Below are 21,349 nucleotides of genomic sequence, written 5' to 3' on the forward strand. Positions count from 1 at the left end.
GCATCTTGAGTCCTGGCCCAGAAGGGGACGGGGCCACAGGGAGGGGTCCTCACCATGTTGGTGCCCTCTTCGTCCGAGAGATGCTGCTGAAGGTCAAACCAAAGGGTCTGCAACAACAAAGCATGAAGGGAGGCTGGAGACTGAGGCCCTCTCTGCCCGGGAGGCTTCCAGGACCACCACCACAAGGACACAGAGCACCAGGGAGCTGCGGCCCCTCCACCCCGAAGTTCCAGGGACCCCCGAGTCCCGGGGCTGGCGGGAGCTCCCAGGGCCAGCCCTCTCTGGGCGGGGCTCAGCCCACAGTGCTGGCTCAGGGGGACCCAGGAAGCCAGGCTGCAAAGCCACCCAGAGCCACAGGTTCCTTCTGGCTGTGCCACTGGAGCCCAGAGGCCAAGCAGACCTACGGCAGAGAACACAGAGGAGGCTCCGTTTTGCTGAACCCAGAGAGCTGGGGGTTTGCCACAATTGCCGGCAACAGACTGCCTAACTCGTGAGTCACCCCCGACCTGGGGCCTCAGGAAGAGAACGGTCTGAATGAGGTGGTCTGTGCTCGCTGGCCCTCGACTGACCTCGGGTAAACGCTTTACACCAACTGTCAGGGAACTTTCCAGATTCTCAGGTCGAGACTGCCCCACTGTCAGCCCTGGGGAAGCAGGGAGCCCACGCAGCCCCCGTCTGACCCCGTGCTGGGGGCTGCCGCAGTGCCCAGCACCTCCATTTCAGAGCAGAGAACCCCAGGGCCGCAGGAGCTAGTCCAGGCTCCGAGCCTGGGTTTGAGGCCAGGCCCCCTCCCCCCGATTCACGGAATCCTTTAACTTGGGCTCCCCAACAGACGCCACCTTTGTCCCCTCCCTGTCCGTCCTCCATGAAGCCAGCCGTGTCTCTGGCACAGTGTGTGTGTGTGTGGGGGGGGGGGGGTATGTATGTGTGTGTGTCTTCCTTCTCGATAGAAGCATGTGTGTGAGGTGTGTTGCCTGGTTGTTGGAGAAAACAGAGTAGCAGTTATACAAGTCCATGACCTGAGTGGTCACTGCCTTGAAATTCTTAATAATGCTGGAACCAGGGACCCCATCAATACACGGCCGGTCCCAGAGAGGTGCTGACTTTCTGGGGACACAGGGTGTGGATGCAGGTGTAAGTGGGCTCCTCCTGGAGGGCAGGGCCACGTGAGGGTGAGGATGAAGCAGAGATGAGGGGCAGGGTGGTGGCACCCAGGTCTGTGTCCCCGTCTCCCTGCCTCGCCTCTGCTCCGGGGAGCCCAGGCCCGGCCAGGAGGGCTCGGGCTGTTCCGTGGAGGGCGGGGCCTGGCTCCTGCTCGTGCCCCGGGGCCAATCAGAGGCTGGAAGAGGCCCGCCCCTTCTCCAGGACGCCCAGGTGCTCCTTGGTTTCCAGCCAGCTGGTTGTTAAGGCGACTGGGGCGCTAAAAATAAGCTTCAAAGAGCCTCCCTCTGGGGGCGCCCGCGGAGTTGTTATGACAACCAGGCCTCAGGTCCCCGCGGAGTCTCCTACTGCTCCCACCAAGTAGCCGGCTTTGGGGGGAGGTGGGGTGGAGGGCGGGGGAGATCCCTGCAGCTCTGTGGGTGGGCTCACTGCCTCCCCCCTCGGACTCCCCCCAAGTCTGGGCCTCAGCCTCCTCCTGGGGAGCCCCACCCAGCGCCCTCACGGACCCTCAGAACTAACCCACAAAACCATCAAAGTACTATTTTTCTTTTGCCCTGTTGCAAAAGATATAGAAGTTTCAGGAAAGCAGAAATATAAAATTGCCACTGTGACCCTACAGCCCAGAGATACCTGTTATCTTGGTTTACGTAGATAAACGTGTAGATTGTGCATGTGTATATAGGTTCTGGTAGCAGAATGTCTGATAATAATGGCTAAATAACAGTGCTAATATTAAATGCTAACTAAGCAGTAGGCTCTGTGCTAAGCCATTAACATATTTTATCTAATCCTCACAACGACCCTGTGAGAGGTACCATTCTGATTATCTTCTCTATGGTTAGGGGAGGACGCGGAGGCTCAGAGAGGGTAAGTCACTGGCCCAAGGTCACACAGCTGTTAAGTGGCATAGCCAGGATTCAAATACAGGCAGTCTGATACCAGCGCCTACTGGTAAACCTTAACTGTCTGTTCTCTTTCTTCCAGTAAAAGGTCATTGTTATGGGCTGAATTGTGTTCCCCCAAAATTCATATGTTGAATTCCCAACCCCCAGTGCTGCAAAACGTGACTGTATTTGCAAACAGGACATTTGAAGAGTGACTGCGTGATAACAAGGTCACACGGGTGGGCCCCAATCCAGTATGACCCCACCCCTCCAACCCCGCCCAGGGGCATTAAGGTTCCCTGACTTCCCTCTTGTAAACGCCTAATTTCACCCTGAGGGGCTGGGAGGGTGGAGGGGGATGGAGGGATGGATGTGGGGGCTCGGCGGGCCCACCTTGTTCTCCAGCCGTCCAATAAGCCCCGCCAGCCTGCTGATCTGAGCATCCAGGCTGTCCTCCTTGGGGTCCGAGGTGCCTGGGAAAGAGGAACAGTGATGCTGACGGGGACAGGGCCAGGCCGGAGCCCCCCTCCCCCGGACAGAGGACTTGCTTCCAGCCCTCCAGTCCCAGTCCCTGCGGGAGGCCCAGGCCCCATCAGGACCCCCCCGCCAGTGCCCCCACCCTGGGCCACGGCTCTCACCAGGCGGGAAGTTCTTTCCTTGCTCCGCAGCCATGAGCTTGTGGTTCGGGGCGCAGGGGGGAGTGGGGCTCCCGGACCAGGTCTCCACCGCGCCGTGGCTGGGCCGGCTGTGGTTCTGTCTGCAGAGGGGGTGGGGGAACGCACCCCGTGAGGGGGGCTGCAGGGCCCTGACAGCTCGGAGCAGCTCTGACCGACACTCGGCACCGACTGTGGGGCTGAAACGTGCACAGAACTCCCAGGAGCCCCATCCCCTGGAGCTGGACACAGTGGCCGCTGTCTCATGAGGAGGCTTCCCGCGGGCGGGGCTGGCATCTGGGAGGTTCCGTTCCAGGGCCCGCGAGGGTGAGCCAGGCCCCCACCTCCCTGCGGCACTCAGCTGCCCCTCGCCCACCCTGCCTGCCCCCATCCCGTGTTCAGAGGCCTCTGGGGTCGGAGCCTGGGTTTGCTAACAAGCCCCCCTCCAAGAAAAGAAGTCGTAGGACTCAGTCGAGAACAGGCGTCTAACAGGACAAAAATCCACGATCCTGGCTCAGCCTGGCCCCGTGCCCTGGCCCAACCCCACCCGCCACGCACGCTGATGTGCACGGACCAGCACCTCTGACGTGCAGCCCACCAAATGCTGTGCCTGGCACGCACTAGGGACTCAACAAATGCCCAAACCCCCATGTGCAAAAACACTAGAAAAGTCACTGTGGACACAGACACACGCCCGTGTGCACGGCCAACACGCCCGGTGCCCAGCATGGCCGCGGTTTGCTCCAGAGTCTGCCTCCTGTGAACCTGAAAGTCCAGCAGCCTCTCCCTCCATGTGGAGGGGCTGCCCACCCCCCACTCCCGGGGGAGGAGAAAGGCTGGCAGAGTCTTGGAGGTGTCGGTCCTGGGGCCTCTACAAACCAGCAGTGAATGAAACGTGGCCCGTGGACCATGAATGGGTGCAGCGGGGGTCCCCCGGGGATGGACCGCTGGCTTGAATGCGGGAAACAGGGTGCCCGGGGGGCCCTGCAGCTGAGACAGCTGAGGTTTGGAGGGTTAAAGGTGGGGGTGCTCAGGAAGCAGATGTATGTTCCCATCATCCCTACGTGAGGTTTGGGGAGGGAGGCAGGTGTAATGGCTGACATGTGGGGGGGACAGCTGACACGTGGGGGGACGGCTGACTTGGGGGGGGACAGCTGACACGTGGGGGGACGGCTGACTCGGTGGGGAAGGCAAAGCGCAGGGAAATCAGCTCTAATAAGTGAGCAGTGCTCCATCTGATCTGTGACAGAAAGAAAGTCGCAGGTTTTTTAATCAAGATAGTGATGATAAAGGAAGAAGGAAATCTATGTGACAGGAAGTCCCCTTAACCTTGGGGACCCTCTGAATCATGAGACTAATCACAGACGCAGAGTCCAGGGCTTGGCTCCCAGGGACCCCAATCCCAGATGGCATGGCCAGGGCCCAGGACTCTGTGTCCTGCATTTCCCAGGGGACTGGGCTGCAGGCCCTCAGAGCAAACACGTTTTGTGAACAGCATCCCTGAACATCTTTGCAGCCAGTGGACTGGGACGAATCCCCACCCAGGATCAGCATCCCACCGTGCCAGGAGACGCCAGGCTCAGTAAAGCTCAGGCACCTTGCGGCTGCGCCCATCTGTTCCTATGGCTTAAAAAAAAAATTATTTGGCTTCACCAGGTCTTAGCTGTGGCATGTGGGATCTAGTTCCCTGACCAGAGATTGAACCTGGGCCCCCTGCCTTGGCAGCACAGAGTTGTAGCCACTGGACCACCAGGGAAGTCCTTGTTTCTGTCTTTACTTCTACCTTGCCTCTGGCACGTCGGCTATTCAAGGAAGAAAGAGCACAGAAGAGCTGGTCTGAACTCGGGACAGCAAATGCCCCCTACGTGGCTCCCAGGGGCTGGCCCTCCTCTCCGGACCCCAGGCTCATTGCCCCAACACCGTGTCTGCCCCAAAATGGGGGACCCCAGGTATTTTCCATGTTCACAAGGACCCGCAAACAAGGCCTTAAATAACACTAACCAACCTCAGGAGAAAACCCACTCCACTTCACTGCTGTTCAATCTTTCTGAGGTGGTGACTTGATGCTACTGTGTTGTCAACGCCCATCTACCATCTCACAGCCTCTAAACAAACAGGTAGCAGGTCGAGGGGTCTGAGCACCCACAGGGCTTATTTTTATAGTCATGGTATTTTTCACTCACGGCATGAGATAACTTGTTTTCCAATGGTGGTAATAACCACCATAGTCTCCTAATTCCCAGGTTTTAAAAAAATGAGCCAAACAGTGGAATAGTTTTAGATCAACAACAACGTGAAGAGGTAGGTATAATTGCCCCCACTTGACAGGTGGGACAGTGGAGGCCCAGAGTGGGGCAGCGGCTCGCCCAAGGCTGGCCAGCCCCCAGGCACACGCCGTCCCGCCACGCGGCCGGTGGCCTGGCTCACTCCCGGCCCCTCCGCGCACCGGATCTGGCTGGTCTGCTCTTCGATGGCCTCCACCGCGCTTTCGACCGAGCTCAGCAGGGACTGGATCTGGTTGGCCGTCTCCTTCAGGAGGAAGCGCGTCACAAACTGGTCCACGTGGCTCCCGCCCTCGTACACCTGTGGAGGGAGGGAGGGGCACAGAGGGAGAGGGGCTGACGAGGGGTCTGACACCCCGACTTGGGGTCATGCTCTGCACCCTCCCAGGGCTCCTGCGGGAAGGCAGGGGCTACAGACTCAGAGCCCAAGGTTTGGGCCACAACAGAAACCGCAGTATCTACAACACTGCATTGAGGACTGGAAGGCAGAAGGTACATAAGAGGCTCAGCACCGTGGCTGTCACACAGCAAATGCCCTGTGAACGGCAGCTGCTCTGATAAAGATGACGACGACAGTGCTGGTGATGGTGGCGGCGATGGTGATTACAGTAGAGACGGTGGAGGCCACTTCTACTCAGCGTGGTATTGGAAGTCGAGCCACAGCCATCAGACAAGAAAATGAAAAGGTATCCGAAATGGAAGGGAAGGGGTAAAGCTGTCACTCTCTGCAGACAACATGATACTATGTATAGAAAACCATAAGGACTCCTATATTCAGGTCAAAAAGCAACAGTTAGAACCAAAGATGGAACAACAGACTGGTTCAAAATTGGGAAAGGAGTACTTCAAGGCTGTATATTTAACGTATTTAACCTGCCACCCAGTTTATTTAAACTTGTATGCAGAGTACATCATGGAAAATGCCAGGCCAGATGAATCACATCCTGGGATCAAGATTGTGGGGAGAAGTATCAACAACCTTAGGTATGCAGATGATACACCACTCTAGTGGCAGAAAGTGAAGACGAACTAAAGAGTCTCTTAATGAAGGTGAAAGAGGAGAGTGAAAAAACTTGTTTAAAACTCAACATTCAAAAACCTAAGTTCATAGCATCCAGTCCCATCACTTCACGGCAAATAGATGGGGAAAAAGTGGGAACAGTGACAGACTTTATTTTCTGGGGCTCCAAAATCACTGCAGACAGTGACTGCAGCCAAGAAATTAAAAGACGCTTGCTCCTTGGAAGAAAAGCTATGACAAACCTAGATAGCATATTAAAAAGTAGAGACATCACTTTGCTGACAAAGGTCCATATAGTCAAAGCTGTGGTTCTTCCTGTAGTCATGTATGGATGTGAGAGTTGGACCACAAAGAAGGCCGAGTGCCACAGAATTGATGCTTTTGAACTGTGGTGTTGGAGAAGACTCTTGAGAGTCCTTTGGAGTGAAAGGAGATCAAATCAGTCCATCCTAAAGGAAATCAACCCTATTCAATGCACTGGAAGGACTGATGTTGAAGCTGAAGCTCCAATACTTTGGCCACCTGATGTGAAGAGACAACTCACTGGAAAAGACCCTGATGCTGGGAAAGATTGAGGGCAGGAGGAGAAGGGGGCAACAGAGAATCAGATGGTGGGATGGCATCACCGACTCAATGGACATGAGTTTGAGCAAACTCAAGGAGATGGTGAAGGACAGAGAAGCCTGGTGTGCTGCAGTTCATGGGGTCAGAAAGAGTCAAACATGACTTAGCGACTGAACAGTAACAAATAAAAGACCCAGAACTGCCAAAGCAATTCTGAGGGAAGAAAAAAACAAAGCAGGACATATAACTCACCCAGACCTCAGACAGTGCTGCAAGGTTACAGTAATAAAAACTGTGATATGGGCACAGAAAGACATATGGATCAGTGGCACAGAACAGAGAGCCCTAGGGGGGAAAAAGGACTTATGGTCAATTAATGTCCGAAAAAGGAGGCAAGAATATATAATGGGAAAAAGACCATCACCTCAGCACGTCACGGTGCTGGGAAAGCGGGACAGCTGCATGTGCATCAATGAAGTTAGTACACAACCTCTCATCAGGCACAAAAATAAACTCAAACACAACACATGACACCATAAAACTCCTAGAAGAGAGCACAGACAAAACATTCTCTGACATCAATCGTACCCATGTTTTCTGAGGCTCGTCTCCTAAGGCAACAGAAATTAAAAATAAAAATACGCAAATGAGATGTAATCAAGCTTTTGCACAGCAAAGGAAACCATCAAAAAGTGACAAGACAGCCCACAGGATGGAGAAAATGTTTGCAAATGTTGAGCCCGACAAGGGTTTAAGCTCCAAAATGCACAAACAACTCACACAACTCAACAACAAGAAAACAAACAACCCGATCGAAAAACGGGCAGAAGACCTAAACAGACATTTCTCCAAGGAAGAAATACAGATAGTCAGTAGGTAAATGAAAAGATGCTCAACATCACTAATTATCAGAGAAACTCAAATCAAAACTACAGTGAGGTACCACCTCACACCAGTCAGAATGGCCATCATCAAAAAGTCCACAAGTAACGAATGCTGGAGATGGTGTGGAGACAAGGGAACCCTCCCACACTGTTGGCGGGAAAGTAAGCTGGTGTGAGTGAAAGTGAAAGTCGCTCAGTCGTGTCCAACTCTTTGCGACCCCACGGACTATACAGTCCACAGAATCTCCAGGCCACAATACTGGAGTGGGTAGCCTTTCCCTTCTCCAGGGGATCTTCCCAACCCAGGGACTGAACCCAGGTCTCCCACGTTGCAGGGGGATTCTTTACCAGCTGAGCCACCAGGGAAGCCCAAGAATACTGGAGTGGGTAGCCTATCCCTTCTCCAGCGGAGCTTCCTGACCCAGGAATTGAACCGGGGTCTCCTGCATTGCAGGCGGATTCTTTACCAGCTGTGCTGTCAGGGAAGCCCCAAGCTGGTGTAGCCCCTATGGAAAATATATGGAGGGCCCTTAAAAAACTAAAAACAGAGCTACCGTATGATCCAGCAACCCCACTCCTGGGCATATACCCAGACAAAACTAGAATTTGAAAAGATACATGTACCCCTATGTTCATAGCAGTACATTTATAATAACCAAGACATGGGAACAATCTCATTGGCCATCAACAGATGACTAGATAAAGAAGATGTGGCATATATATACACAATAGAATACTACTCAGTCATAAAAAAACAATGCAGTATTCATGCCGTTTGCAGAGATTATCTAGGGATTATCATACTAAGTGAAGTAAGGTAGAAAGACAAGTATTACTTATTATGTAAAATCTAGAATATAACACAAATGAACTTATTTGTGAAACAAAACAGATTCACAGGCATACAGAACAGACTTGTCATTGCCAAGGGGGAGGGGAGGCATGAGAGGGTAGTTTGGGAGTTTGGGGTTAGCAGATGCAAACTGTGTCATATGGGATGGATGAACAACCAGATCCTACTGCATAGCTCAGGGAAATATATTCAATATCCTGTGATAAACCAGAATAGAAAAGAACATGAAAATATATATGTATATATATAACTGAATCCTCCTGCGGTACACCAGAAACAACACAACAACATTGTAAGTCAACTCTATTTCAATAAAAAAAGAAAACACAAGAAAACCCTCCTGCACTGATCAGTAATGGGGTTGCGCCTGTCAATAACCACTGCGCCCTAGTCTGGTCAACACAGCGAGACCCTGTCTCTCTTGTTAATGAATCTCCTAAATGTTCCATATGTCCCTTAAATAAATAATTAAAATTTTTTTTTTTTTTTTTTAAAGGTGGACTCTGTGGGCGCTGGGCATTCCTGCTGCTACTCAGAGAAGTGAGGGAAGAGAAGCCAGAGCGGCAGGGTGGATTAAACTGTCTCTCAAGAAAGTGCCTGAGACTCAGTCCTCAGAGGGAGGGGAGCAGGGGGGAGTCTGGGGGCAGAGAGAGGGGAGCTGGCGGCCACAAGAGGAGGAACTCTGGGCATAAGATGAAGAGGGTTTCCCACTGATGTTGCCCTGTGATGTGAAACAATTTCCTCTCTTGTCGAGAGTCTGCAGCAGGGGCATCGCTCAAGGCTCTTGGATGGGGATGAGTGTCTTTTGGCTTTGAGACTCGAACGTGGGCAGGAGAAGGCTCTGGCTCAGCCAGGTCACTCCAGGGTGACGGTGATGGAAATAACGCTGAGCTGAGGGGCTTGGACCCTTCAAGCCCCGTGCGGCTCCATCTGACCTCCCCTGCCAAGACCCCACTCTCCTGAGCCACCTGCCCCAGCACCTTGGGAGTCTGCCCAGTCCCTGGCCAGGCGAGGAAAAACAGGGTTCTCAGGGAAAGAAAATTAAACCATCAATCACTCTGACTGGGAATTAATTAGCAGTAATGGCACAAGGGAACCACGGCTAGAGACAGAGAGACTGAGAAATGGAGGCCAGGGCCAGGGGGGCAGGGAATACAGGTGGGAGGTGAAGACAGGCCAGAGGACAGGCAGCCTCAGGCAGGGAGGCTGGGGGGGGGGGCTCCTCCTGCACCAACCATCAGACCAGGGGTGCTGGAGGCAGCCCCGACTACTTGGATGAGCCGATGGCAGGATGCACGCCAGATTCTGGCCGCCAGATGTACCTCCCTGATCAATTACCCTTCCCAGCAGATGGCTGAACTCACACGCGATCCAGATCAATGGGCGCTGGACAAGCAAATGGCCCCCAAAGAACAAGACACAGCAAAGTAAAAAAAACTGAAGAAAAAAAAAGAGAGAGAGAGAGAGAGAAAGCTGCCAGAAGCCATCAAGCAGAAAAAAATGAGCTTAGATGGGTGCATTAAAAGCACCCAGATAAGAGATTCAGGATGCAGTCAGGGGTCAATAAATGTAACTGGCTGGTTGAATGAAAAAAAGGCAAGTTATTTTCAAAAGAGTAAAAATGTAGCTTGTAGAGTCCTGCCCTCCACCATCACTGATGCCTCAGCCCATAGGCCAGCACCACTGATTCTAGAGGGAGACAGTCAGAGTTGGGAAGTCTGCTTTCTGTGGACAGGTTACTAACATGCAGAACAGAGAGACCTTCAGAAATCTGCATATCTCTGGAAGTTTATCAGATGAGCACCTTTCCAGCAAAGAATGCCCAGGAGTTTCTCCCAAATCTCCTAGGATTGAATGAGAGAAAGTATGGAAGTTGTGGACAAAAGTGAGGGGGATCACCCAAATTAAAATGAAGGTTACCAAGATCAGGAAATAAAAATATGAGCCACTAATAATTAAATTTAAATCAGATTGGATTAAGTCAATAAAGAGTGAGAAACAATGGAAAAAATAGCCAGTCATCTTAACAAATCTTTTAATTTCACAAGAGAGGAGAGAAAGTGTTTTTTATTGGCCAGGTATAAAAATAGGATTAACAGTGTTAATAATGTATATTTTAGAAGTCCCGTCCCTGGTGGCTCAGACGGTAAAGAATCTACCTGCCATGCAGGAGACCTGGGTTTGATCCCTGAAGAAGGGAATGGCAACCCACTCCAATATTCTTGCCTAGAGAATCCCATGGACAGAGGAGCCTGGCAGACTACAATCCATGGGTTCGCAAAGAGTCAGACATGACTGAGCAACTAACACTTTTTCTTTGATTTAGAAAGTCCCAGGTATAGTGGCTTTAAAATCGTAATCAACGTACTAAACAAAGCAGACTACCCAAAGGTGAAATGTCAGAAAAGAAGAAGGATCATAAAAAAACGGGAAGCATATGAGATTATGACAGCAGCCAGGCCTGATAGATCATAACAATGAAGAGAGTCCACCTAAACTGCCCCAGGTAAAGGCACTGTCCCAGATTTGATTAAGCAGGATGCAGGCATATGTCAAGCGAAAGAGCACTCAAGGATTTGTAAAGAAAAGCCTGTGCAAAGACTCGGCTACCAAATTTGATCAAATGACTAAGACAAGTTGCAATATCATGATCGAGAAGAATTTAAATGGGAAAGTATTACATAAGATAAGGGTAAGAATAAATGACAAAAGGCATAATGCATTACAAGGACATGACATTATTAAATCTTTGTGCGTTACGAAACCTCCGCGCACCAGGAGAGGCTACGGCTCTACGGATGGTTGTGGGGAGGCAAACAGATATAACCACTTTGTAAGGCAATTCTGCTTCGTATCGAGAGACTTCCACTGCCCAGTAATTCTTCACTTTTGAACATCTATCCTTAAGAAATAATGCAAATGTGGACAAATATTTATGTCCCAAGGTTACAGTGTTGATTGATAGGAGCCAAAAACCTGGACATAATCTAACATCCCAACAAAAGAAGAAAAACATGTAAATTTAAGTAAGAATATTTAAAATACTTTTATGCAGTTTGAATAATACGGGAAATGTTTGTTAAAATGCTAGGTGAAAAAAAAGCAAAAAAAATCTGTATGCAAAGTGATTTTACGTGTATTAGAGAAATCCACATAAGAAAAAAAACAGGCTCAATGAAATCAACTATTAACTAAAAGGGTAACAGAGGTTAGATAGTAGGAATTAGAAGTGGTTTGGAATTTTTCTTTGTATTTTTCTCTACTTTCTACATTTTGAATATTGAATGTGTATTATTTACATAACAAAAATATGACAACAAGGTCTATAGGCACCAAACAGCATGGCTAAATATACAGGAAGAAAAATGTTAGAATTACAAAAGTTAAATGACAAAATAAAATTCAGTGTGAGAAACTAGCCCAACAGAGTCCCACAAAACAGATAAATTACAAACAATAAATGTCTACTGTAAATGGCATTATTGAGAAAATGTGAAATAGGCAAAAAAAAAAAAAAGATGAGTGGGTTCCTTGTCCAATACACTCTTCTGGGTTATCTAGGTCTTTCCTTGTTTTGGAGCTACTTTTAAAACTCTAGCATATAAATAGTTGACAGTAATGCAAATAATTCCTATCCACAGAAATGCATATGAATTTTGCCTGGTAGAATGCAACTGACTGTATTTATTCACAGATTCGTCTCAGAGTTCCTGTTGTCTTATGTATGGCAAATGTTCTTTGAATTCTCCTTGGAGCCAGTTTAACGTTTTACTGGTTCTCACATTAATGAGTCAAATAAAATCTTTCACATGTGTTCATTTCATAACCATACAAGAGACAATTTTACCTTTATACAAAGTTGTCTTTTTAACAACATGTTTCATAACAAAGAAGGGATAACTATGTTCAGATTTTATATTCTTTAAGTATGACCCACATCATCTTCTCAAGTATCCATGGGGTAATTTAGAAAACAAAATACTATGTAGTGAAGAAATCTCAGCATGTTAAAAGAAAACAACAACAAAACTAGAATACAAACTACTGGTCACTTGGTTTTATCCTAATACCAGGAAATGAGTGAGGACATAAAAAACCATTAAAGGATATTCAGAGAGGAAATACTACATTCTGAAATCTATCACTACAGTGAAAGTATCATTCAAAGGTAGATTTCTACACTTCATTATCCAAAAAAATTTAGGCATTCTATTTCACGTATGAAAAACTACAGTAACAACAAAAAACCTATGGAAACAGGAAGTAGAAAATAATGATGATAAAAACTATAGGTACAGTAGATTCAGGAGCAAAGATACAGAATCAATACTGCCAAAATGAACAAACTATCCAAGGCAATCTACAGATCCAATGTGATTCCTATCAAATCACCAATGGTATTTTTCACAGAACTAGAACAAAAAAATTTTAAATCTGAATGGAAGGCCTTCCTTGGTGGGCCAGTGGTTAAGACCACCTGCCAATGCAGGGGACGCGGGTTCCGGCCCTGCTCCAGGAAGATCCCCCATGCCGTGAAGCAGCTAAGACCGCGTGCCACAGCCATTGAGCTTGTGCTCTGGGGCCTGGGAGCCACAACCTGAGACCGCGTGCCACAGCTGGGGGCCAGAGTTCGTGCTCTGAAACAAGAGAAGCCACTGCAGTGAGAGGCCCCCACACAACGAGAGAGTAGCGTCTGCTTGCCACAACTAGAGAAAGCCCGTGTGCAGCACCGAAGACCCAGAACAGCCAAAAATTTAAAAAAAAAAACAAAAAACCTTAAGTAGAAACACAAAAGACCCTGAATAGCCAGAGCGATTTTGAGAAAGAAAAACAGAGCTGAAGGAATCAGGCTCCCTGACTTCAGGCTAAACTACAAAGCTACAGCCATCAAGAGTATGATACTGGCAAGAAAAACAGAAATATAGCTCAAAGGAATAGGACAGAAAGCCCAGAAATAAACCCACTCACCTATAGTCAATTAATCCATGACAAAGGAGGTAGGAACATACAATGGGGGAAGATAGTCTCATCAATAAGTCATTCTGGGAAAACTGGACAGCAGTTTAGAAGAATGAAATTAGAACATTCTCTAACACCATACAAAAACTCAAAATGGATCAAAGACCTAAATGTAAGGCCAAACACTATAAAACTCTCAGAGGAAAACACAGGCAGAGCACTCTTTGTGTTAAATCGCAGCAATATCTTTTTTGATGCCCCTCCTAGAGTAATGAAAAATAACAAAAAAGAAACCAGGACCAAAGTAAACTCAAAAGCTCTTGCACAGCAAAGGAAACCATACACTAAACAAAAAGACAATCCTCACAGACTGAGAGAAAAAACTTGCAAATGATGTGACAGACAAGGGACTAATCTCCAAAATATACAAACAGCTCATGCAGCTCAATATCGAAAAGAAGCAAACAACCTAATCAAAAAGTGGGAAGAAAACCTAAACAGATATTTCTCCAAAGAAGACAACCAGATAACCAAAAAGCATATGAAAAGATGCTCAACATCACTAATTGTTAAAGAAATGCAAATCAAAACGACAATGGGATACCACCTCACACCAGTTATAATGGCCATCATCAAATATCTACAAACAATAAATGCTGGAGAGGGTGTGGAGAACAGGGGAGCCTCCTACACTGCTGGTGGAAAAGTAAACTGGGATAGCCACTATGGGCTTCCCAGGTGGCTCAGTGGCAAAGAATCCACTTGCTAGTATCCTTGCCAGAAAAATACCACAGACAGAGGAGCCTGGTGGGTACAGTCCACGGGGTCACAAAGAATCAGACATGACTGAGCGCGCACACACAGCCACTATGGAGAACGGTAGGGAGGTTCCTTGAAAAACCAGAAACAGAGCTACCATATGACCCAGAAATTCCTCTCCTGGGCATATTCCATAAAAAAGGCATAATTCAAAAAGATACATGCACCCCAATGTTCACTGCGGCAGTGTTTACAACAGCCAGGACATGGAAGCAACCTAGATGTCCATCAACAGAGGACTGGCTAAAGAAGATGTGGTGCATGTATACAATGGAATGTCAGCCATTAAAAAAAAAAAACAAAATAATGTCATTTGCAGTGACATGGATGGACCCACAGATTGTCATACTGAGTGACAAACGTCAGAAAAAGACAAATGTTACATAATACTGCTTACATGTGGAATAAAGAAGGCTGAGAGCCAAAGAATGGATGCTTTCGAACTGTGGTGCTGGAGAAGACTCTTGAGAGTCCCTTGGACTGCAAGGAGATCCAATCAGTCCACTCTAAAAGGAATCAGTCCTGAATATTCATTGGAAGGACTGATGCTGAAGCTCCAATACTCTGGCCACCTGATGCAAACAGCTGACTCATTGGAAAAGACCCTGATGCTGGGGAGAGACTGAGGGCAGGAGGAGAAGAGGGTGACAGAGGATGAGATGGTTGGATGGCATCACTGACTCAATAGACATGAGTTTGAGTGAGCTCCGGGAGATAATGAAGGCCAGGGAAGCCTGGCGGGCTACAGTCCATGGGGACGCAGAGAGTTGGACATGACTGAACAACAAATAAAAAGAGTACAACTGAACTTATTTACAAAACAGAAACAGGGTCACAGAGGTAGAAAAAAAACTTCTGGTTACCAGGGTGTGGTGAGGTGGGGGCGGGATACATTGGCGATTGGGACTGACGTGCACAGGCCACCACATGTGAAACAGATGAACTGATCAGGACCTCCTGCAGCACCGGGAGCCCCACTCAGTACTTGGTAATGGCCTACATGGGGAAAAATCTGAAAAGGGGTGGATGTGTGTGTGTCCACACAGTCAGAGCTATGGTTTTTCCAGCGCTCATGTACGGATGTGAGAGCTGGAACATAAACAAGGCTGAGTGCTAAAGAATTGGTGCTTTTGAACTGTGGTGTTGGAGAAGACTCTTGAGAGTCCTCTGGAACAAGGAGATCAAACCAGTCCATCCTAAAGGAAATCAACCCTGAATATTCATTGGAAAGACTGATGCTGAAGCTCCAATACTTTGGCCACCTGACGCGAAGACCTGACTCATTGGAAAAGACCCTGAGGCTGGGAAAGATCAAGGGCATGAGGAGAGGGGGCGACAGAGGATGAGATGGTTGGATGGCATCACCGACTCAATGGACATGAGGTTGAGTAAACTCCGGGAGTTGGTGATGGACAGGGAAGCCTTGCGTGCTGTGGTTCATGGGGTCACAAAGAGTCAGACATGACTGAGTGATTGAACAACAAATATGTATATGTTTATGTATAGCTGATTCACTTTGCTGTCCACCTAAAACTACTGCAACACTGTAAGTCAACTATACTCCAATAAAAATTTTAAAAAAGATACATGCACCACAATGTTCATGGCTGCCAAGACATGGAAGCAACCTAAATGTCCATCAACAGAAGACTGGATAAAGAAGACGTGGTACACACAGCTATACGTAAAACAGATAACCAACAAGAACCTACTGGACAGCACAGGGAGCTCTGCTCAATGTTATGTGGCAGCCTGGATGGGAGGGGAGTTTGGGGGAGAGTGGATATATGTGTACCTATGGCTGAATTCCTTCCCAGTTCACTTGAAACTATCTCAACATTGTTAATCTGCTATACCCCAATACAAAATAAAAACTTAAAAAAAAAAAGATGTGGTACATAAATACAATGGAATATTACTCTGGCCCCCTTCATAGATCACAGCCTTGATGTGATGGAGGGGCTTGTGTAACTCAATGAAGCTATGAGCCATGACATGCAGGGCCATCTAAGATGGATCAGTCACAGTGGAGAGTTCTGACAAAATGTGGTTGACTGGAGGAGGAAACGACAAACCACTTTAGCATTCTTGCTAAGAGAATACCATGAACAGTATGAAAAGGCAAAAAGATCACCAGAAGATGAGTCCCCCAGGTCGGAATGTGTCCAATATGCTACCAGAGAAGAGGACAGAGCAATTACTAACAGCTCCAGAAAGAATGGTGGCTCAATGGTAAAGAAAACGCCTGCCAACGCATGAGACATAAGAGACGTGGGTTCTATCCCTGGGTCGGAAAGACTCCCTGGAGGAGGGAACGGCAACTCACTCCAGTGTTCTTGCCTGGATAATCCCATGGACAGAGGAGCCTGGCGGGCTAGAGTCCATGGGGTCACAAAAAGCTGGACATGACTGAAGTGACTTAGCACGCCAGAAAGAATGAAGTGGCTGGACCAAAGCGGAAAGAATGCTCAGCTGTGGGTGTGTCTGGTGGTGAAAGCACAGTCTGATGGTGTACAGAACATCACCGCATAGAAACCTGGGATGTCAGGTCCATGAATCAAGGTGTGCTGGATGTGGTCACAGCAGGAGATAGCAAGAGTGACATCTTAGGAATCAGCAAACTAAAATGGACAGGAAAGGGCAAATTTAATTCAGATGACCATCATATATTACTGGGGGCAAGAATCCCATAGAAGAAACGGAAAACCCTCACAGTCAACAAAAAAATCTGAAATACAATACTTGGGTGCAACCTCAAAAACAACAGAATGACCTCCATTCATTTCCAAGGCAAACCATTCAACATCACAGTAATCCAAGTCTATGCCCTGACCAGTAATGCTGAAGAAGCTGAAGTTGGACAGTGCTATGAAGACCTTCTGGGCTTTCCTGATAGTTCAATTGGTAAAGAATCCGCCTGCAATGCAGGAGACCCTGGGTTGAATCCTGGGTTGGGAAGATCCCCTGGAGAAGGGAAAGGCTACCCACTCCAGTATTTTGGCCTGGAGAATTCCATGGACTGTATAGTCCGTGGGGTCGCAAAGAGTCGGACACGACTGAGCAACTTTCACTTTCATGATGACCTTCTAGAACTAACACCAAGAAAAGATGTCCTTTTCATCATGGGACTAGAATGCAAAAGTAGGAAGTCAAGAGATACCTGGATTAACGGGCAAATTTGGCCTTGGAGTACAAAATGAAGCAGGGCAAAGGCTAACTTAGTTTTACCAAGAGAACATGCTGGTCAGAGCAAACACCCACTTCCAACAACACAAAGGACGATTCTACACATGGACATTCAGTTCAGTTCAGTTCAGTTCAGTTGCTCAGTCGTGTCCGACTCTTTGCGACCCCATGAATCACAGCATGCCAGGTCTCCCTGTCCATCACCAGCTCCCAGAGTTTACTCAAACTCATGCCCATTGAGTTGGTGATGCCATCCAGCCATCTCATCCTTCAGATGGTTAATACCGAAATCAGATTGATTATATTCATCGCAGCCGAAGATGGAAAAGTTCTATACAGTCAGCAAAAACAAGACTGGGAGCTGACTGTGGCTCAGATCATGAACTCCTTACTGCAAAATTCAGACTTAAATTGATGGAAGTAGTGAAAACCACTAGGCCATTCACGTCATGATTCAAATTAAATCCTTTATGATTATACAGTGGAAGTAACAAAGAGATTAGCTCTGATAGACAGGGTGCCTGAAGATCTATATGGAGGTTTGTAACATTGTGCAGGAGGCAGTGACCAAGACCATCCCAAGAAAAAGAAATGCAACAAGGCAAAATGGTTGTATTTGTCTTACAAATAGCTGAGGAGAGAAGAGAAGTGAAAGGCAAATGAGAAAGAAAAAGATATACCCAACTGAATGCAGAGTTCCAATGAATAGCAAGGAGAGACAAGAAAGCTTTCTTAAGTGAACAATGCAAAGAAATAGAGGAAAACAACAGAATGGGAAAGATTAGAGATCTCTTCAAGAAAATTAGATACTCCAAGGGAATATTTCATGCAAAGATGGGCACAATATAGGACAGAAATGGCAAGGACCTAGCAGAACAGATTAAGAAAGGTAGCAAGAATACACAGAACTGTACGAAAAAGGGCTTAATGACACAACCACGATGGTGTGGTTACTCACTTCGAGTCAAACATCCTTGAGTGTGAAGTCAAGTGGGCCTTAGGAGGCATTACTACAAACCAAGCTAGAATTCCAGCTGAGCTATTTCAAATCCTAAAAGATGATGCTGTTAAAGTGCTGCACCCAGTATGTCAGCAAATTTGGAAAACTCAGCAGTGACCACAGGTCTGGAAAAGGTCAATTTTCATTTCAGTCCCAAAGATGGGCAATGTCAAAGAATGTTCAAACTAGTGCACAATTGCACTCATTTCACATGCTAGCAAGGTAATACTCAAAATCCTTCAAGTTAGGCTTCAGCAGTACCTGAACCGAGAACTTCCAGATGTACAAGCTGGATTTAGAAAAGGCAGAGGAAGGGGCCACATGTATACCTATGACTCTTTCATGTGGAGGTGTGACAGAAAACAAAATTCTGTAAATCAATTATCCTTCAACTAAAAAATAAATTTTAAAGAGAAAAAAGAAAAAGCAGAGGAACCAGAGATCAAATTGCCAACATTCGCTGAATCATATAGAGAGCTAAGGAATTCAAGAAAACTATTTCTGCTTCATTGACTACTATAAAGCCTTTGGCTGTGTGGATCACAAACTGGAAAATTATTAAAGAGATGGGAATTCTAGACCACCTTACCTGCCTCCTGAGAAACTTATATGCAGGTCAAGAAGCAACACTTAGAACCAGACATGGAACAATGGATTGGTTCAAAATTGGGAAAGGAGTTATGTCAAGGCTGTATATTATTACCCTGCTTATTTTACTGATATGTAGAACAAAATGCCAGGCTGGATAAAGCACCAGCTGGAATCAAGATTGCCAGGAGAAATATCAACAACCTCAGATAAGAAGATGATACCATCCTAATGGCAGAAAGCAAAATGGAACTAAAGAGCCTCTTGATGAGGGTAAAAGAGGAGAGTAAAAAAGCTGGCTTAAAACTCCAACATTCAAAAAACTAAGATCATGGCATCCAGTCCCATCACTTCATGGCAAATAGATGGGGAAAAAATGGAAACAGTGACAGATTTTATTTTCTTGGGCTCCATATCATTGCAGACGGTGACTGCAACCATGAAATTAAAAGACACTTGCTCCTTTGAAGAAAAGCCATGACCAACCTAGACAGCATATTAAAAAGCAGGGACATCACTTTGCCAACAAAGGTCCATAAAGTCAAAGCTATGGTTTTTCCTGCAGTCACATGCAGATTTGAGAATTGGACTTCACAAAGAAGGCTAAATGCCAAAGAATTGATGCTTTTGAACTGTGGTGTTGAAGAAGACCCTTGAGAGTTCCTTGGACTGCAAGGAGATCAAGCCAGTCAAGCCTAAAGGAAATCAACCCTGAATATTCATTGGAAGGGCTGATGCTGAAGCTGAACCTCCAATACTTTGGCTACCTGATGCGGAGTCAACTCACTGAAAAAGACCCTGATGCTGGGAAAGACTGAGGGCGTGAGGAGAAGGGGATGACAGAGGATGAGATGGTTGGATGGCATCACTGACTCAGTGGACAGGAGCTTGAGCAAACTCCAGGAGACAGCGAAGGACAGGGGAGCCTGGTGTGCCACAGTCCATGGGGTCGCAGAGTCAGACACGACTGAGGGGCTGAACAACAAGAAAACATACCATAATATGAAAGCTAAATAAATGTGTCAGGGGCTCATTTCTAGAAACAGCTAATTAAAACAGGCAAAACCGTCAAACAGAAGTCTAAATGCAGCAAAACAGGAAAAAAATTAAATCAAGGTCTGAGCTCTATCGGCAGGTGTTTTATTGACTGTAATCTGAAGTATGTGTCTGTCTTGTTTCAGAGAGTGGTTGAGAATTTAAAAAAAGCATAAGAACATACTAAGCATGATTGATCATAAAACTGAACATGTCCATGGCAGTTCTGTTTAAAAATAAAATGAACACCAAAAATTTAACTAAAAATAAGACTGACTTTAAGATCACTATTAAAATAATCCTCTCCTCCTGTTTAAGTACCTCAACCCAAGCCTATGCATTAATTCTATTTTTGAATAGAAAAATGACTCTGAGTTAGACAAGCTGATTCACACACAGAAAGATATGCAAAACCACCTACAGTTCAGTCCCAAACTATCATCCAATCTCAATTTCTGATACAGACAGAGATAAAATGCTCAGCTAGTGACAAGGATTCAGCACTATGGCAAAAGAAAAATGTGCCAATTAGGGTTTATCACAGGAGGCTCAGGACTGTTCAAGAGGAGAGAATCTAATAATAGAATCGACCTCATCAATAGTTCAAGAAAAATCATATGATCCCTGAAAAAGAAAAAAAAACAAAATGGTATTTGAAAGAATTCACTACCACCCCCTAAGGCAAAATTTAATAAAAAGAATACAAAAATATTTTTTTACAGGCTGAAGAGGATTCTAAAAATAAGAGCTGGTATTAATGTTATAATTAGTGAAGAACTACTAGAGAGATGCATTTGAACCTCAGAAGTGAAACAAGGATGCTCAACGTAACATATTACAGTGTCTGAGAATTTGGGGGAAATGCAACAGAATACAACAGAGAAAGAGTAGGAGCACAAACCAGAAATGAAGATAACTATACTAGCTAACGGTGCTACTAGGATTGCATATCTGCAAAAGCAAACGAGTCAACTAAAGCCAATGGACACAAGAGAAGTATTTTAAATAATCACTGAGCTTCATTTCTCCAGACAAAAACTGATGAGAAAACATAAGAAAAAGAAATTCTATTTTCAATAAAATACTAGCAAATCAAACCCAATAACACATAAAAAAGATCAAGACCATGACATAAAAAAGTCCCATGACCAAGTGGGATTCATCCCAAGTTTACAAGCATGGTTCAACAATGCACAAATTAGTGTGATACACCACTTAAACAAAAGACAATATACAATGGAGGGCTTCCCTGGGGGCTCAGCAGTAAAGAGTCCACCTGCCAATGCAGGAGATGTGGGTTTGATCCCCGGTCTGGGAAGATGCCACATGCTACAGAGCAACTAAGTCTGTGAGCCACAACTATTGGGCCGCTGCTCTGGAGCCCAGGAGCCGCAACTACTGAGCCCACATGCCCTGGAGCCTGTGCTCTGCAACAAGAAAAGCCACGGCAAGGAGAAGCC

The 21,349-nt window shown here is 46.7% G+C and overlaps 1 protein-coding gene across 5 annotated transcripts in view; it reads right to left on the minus strand.

Annotated features, from left to right (window-relative positions):
- NECAB2 (N-terminal EF-hand calcium binding protein 2) overlaps nt 1–21,349 on the minus strand; it is a 43,385-nt gene that overhangs the window by 6,865 nt on the left and 15,171 nt on the right. For all 5 annotated transcript variants that reach the window (XM_043436619.1, XM_043436620.1, XM_043436618.1 and 2 more), the window contains 4 exons: nt 5,145–5,281; nt 2,684–2,802; nt 2,439–2,518; nt 54–107 (listed from right to left, as the gene is read on the minus strand). In XM_043436619.1, coding sequence (XP_043292554.1) covers nt 54–107; nt 2,439–2,518; nt 2,684–2,802; nt 5,145–5,281 — 390 coding nt within the window. The remainder of the gene's footprint in view (nt 1–53; nt 108–2,438; nt 2,519–2,683; nt 2,803–5,144; nt 5,282–21,349) is intronic.

This window comes from Cervus canadensis, chromosome 18 (genome assembly GCF_019320065.1).
Source record: "Cervus canadensis isolate Bull #8, Minnesota chromosome 18, ASM1932006v1, whole genome shotgun sequence".
NCBI classification, from domain to species: domain Eukaryota; kingdom Metazoa; phylum Chordata; class Mammalia; order Artiodactyla; family Cervidae; genus Cervus; species Cervus canadensis.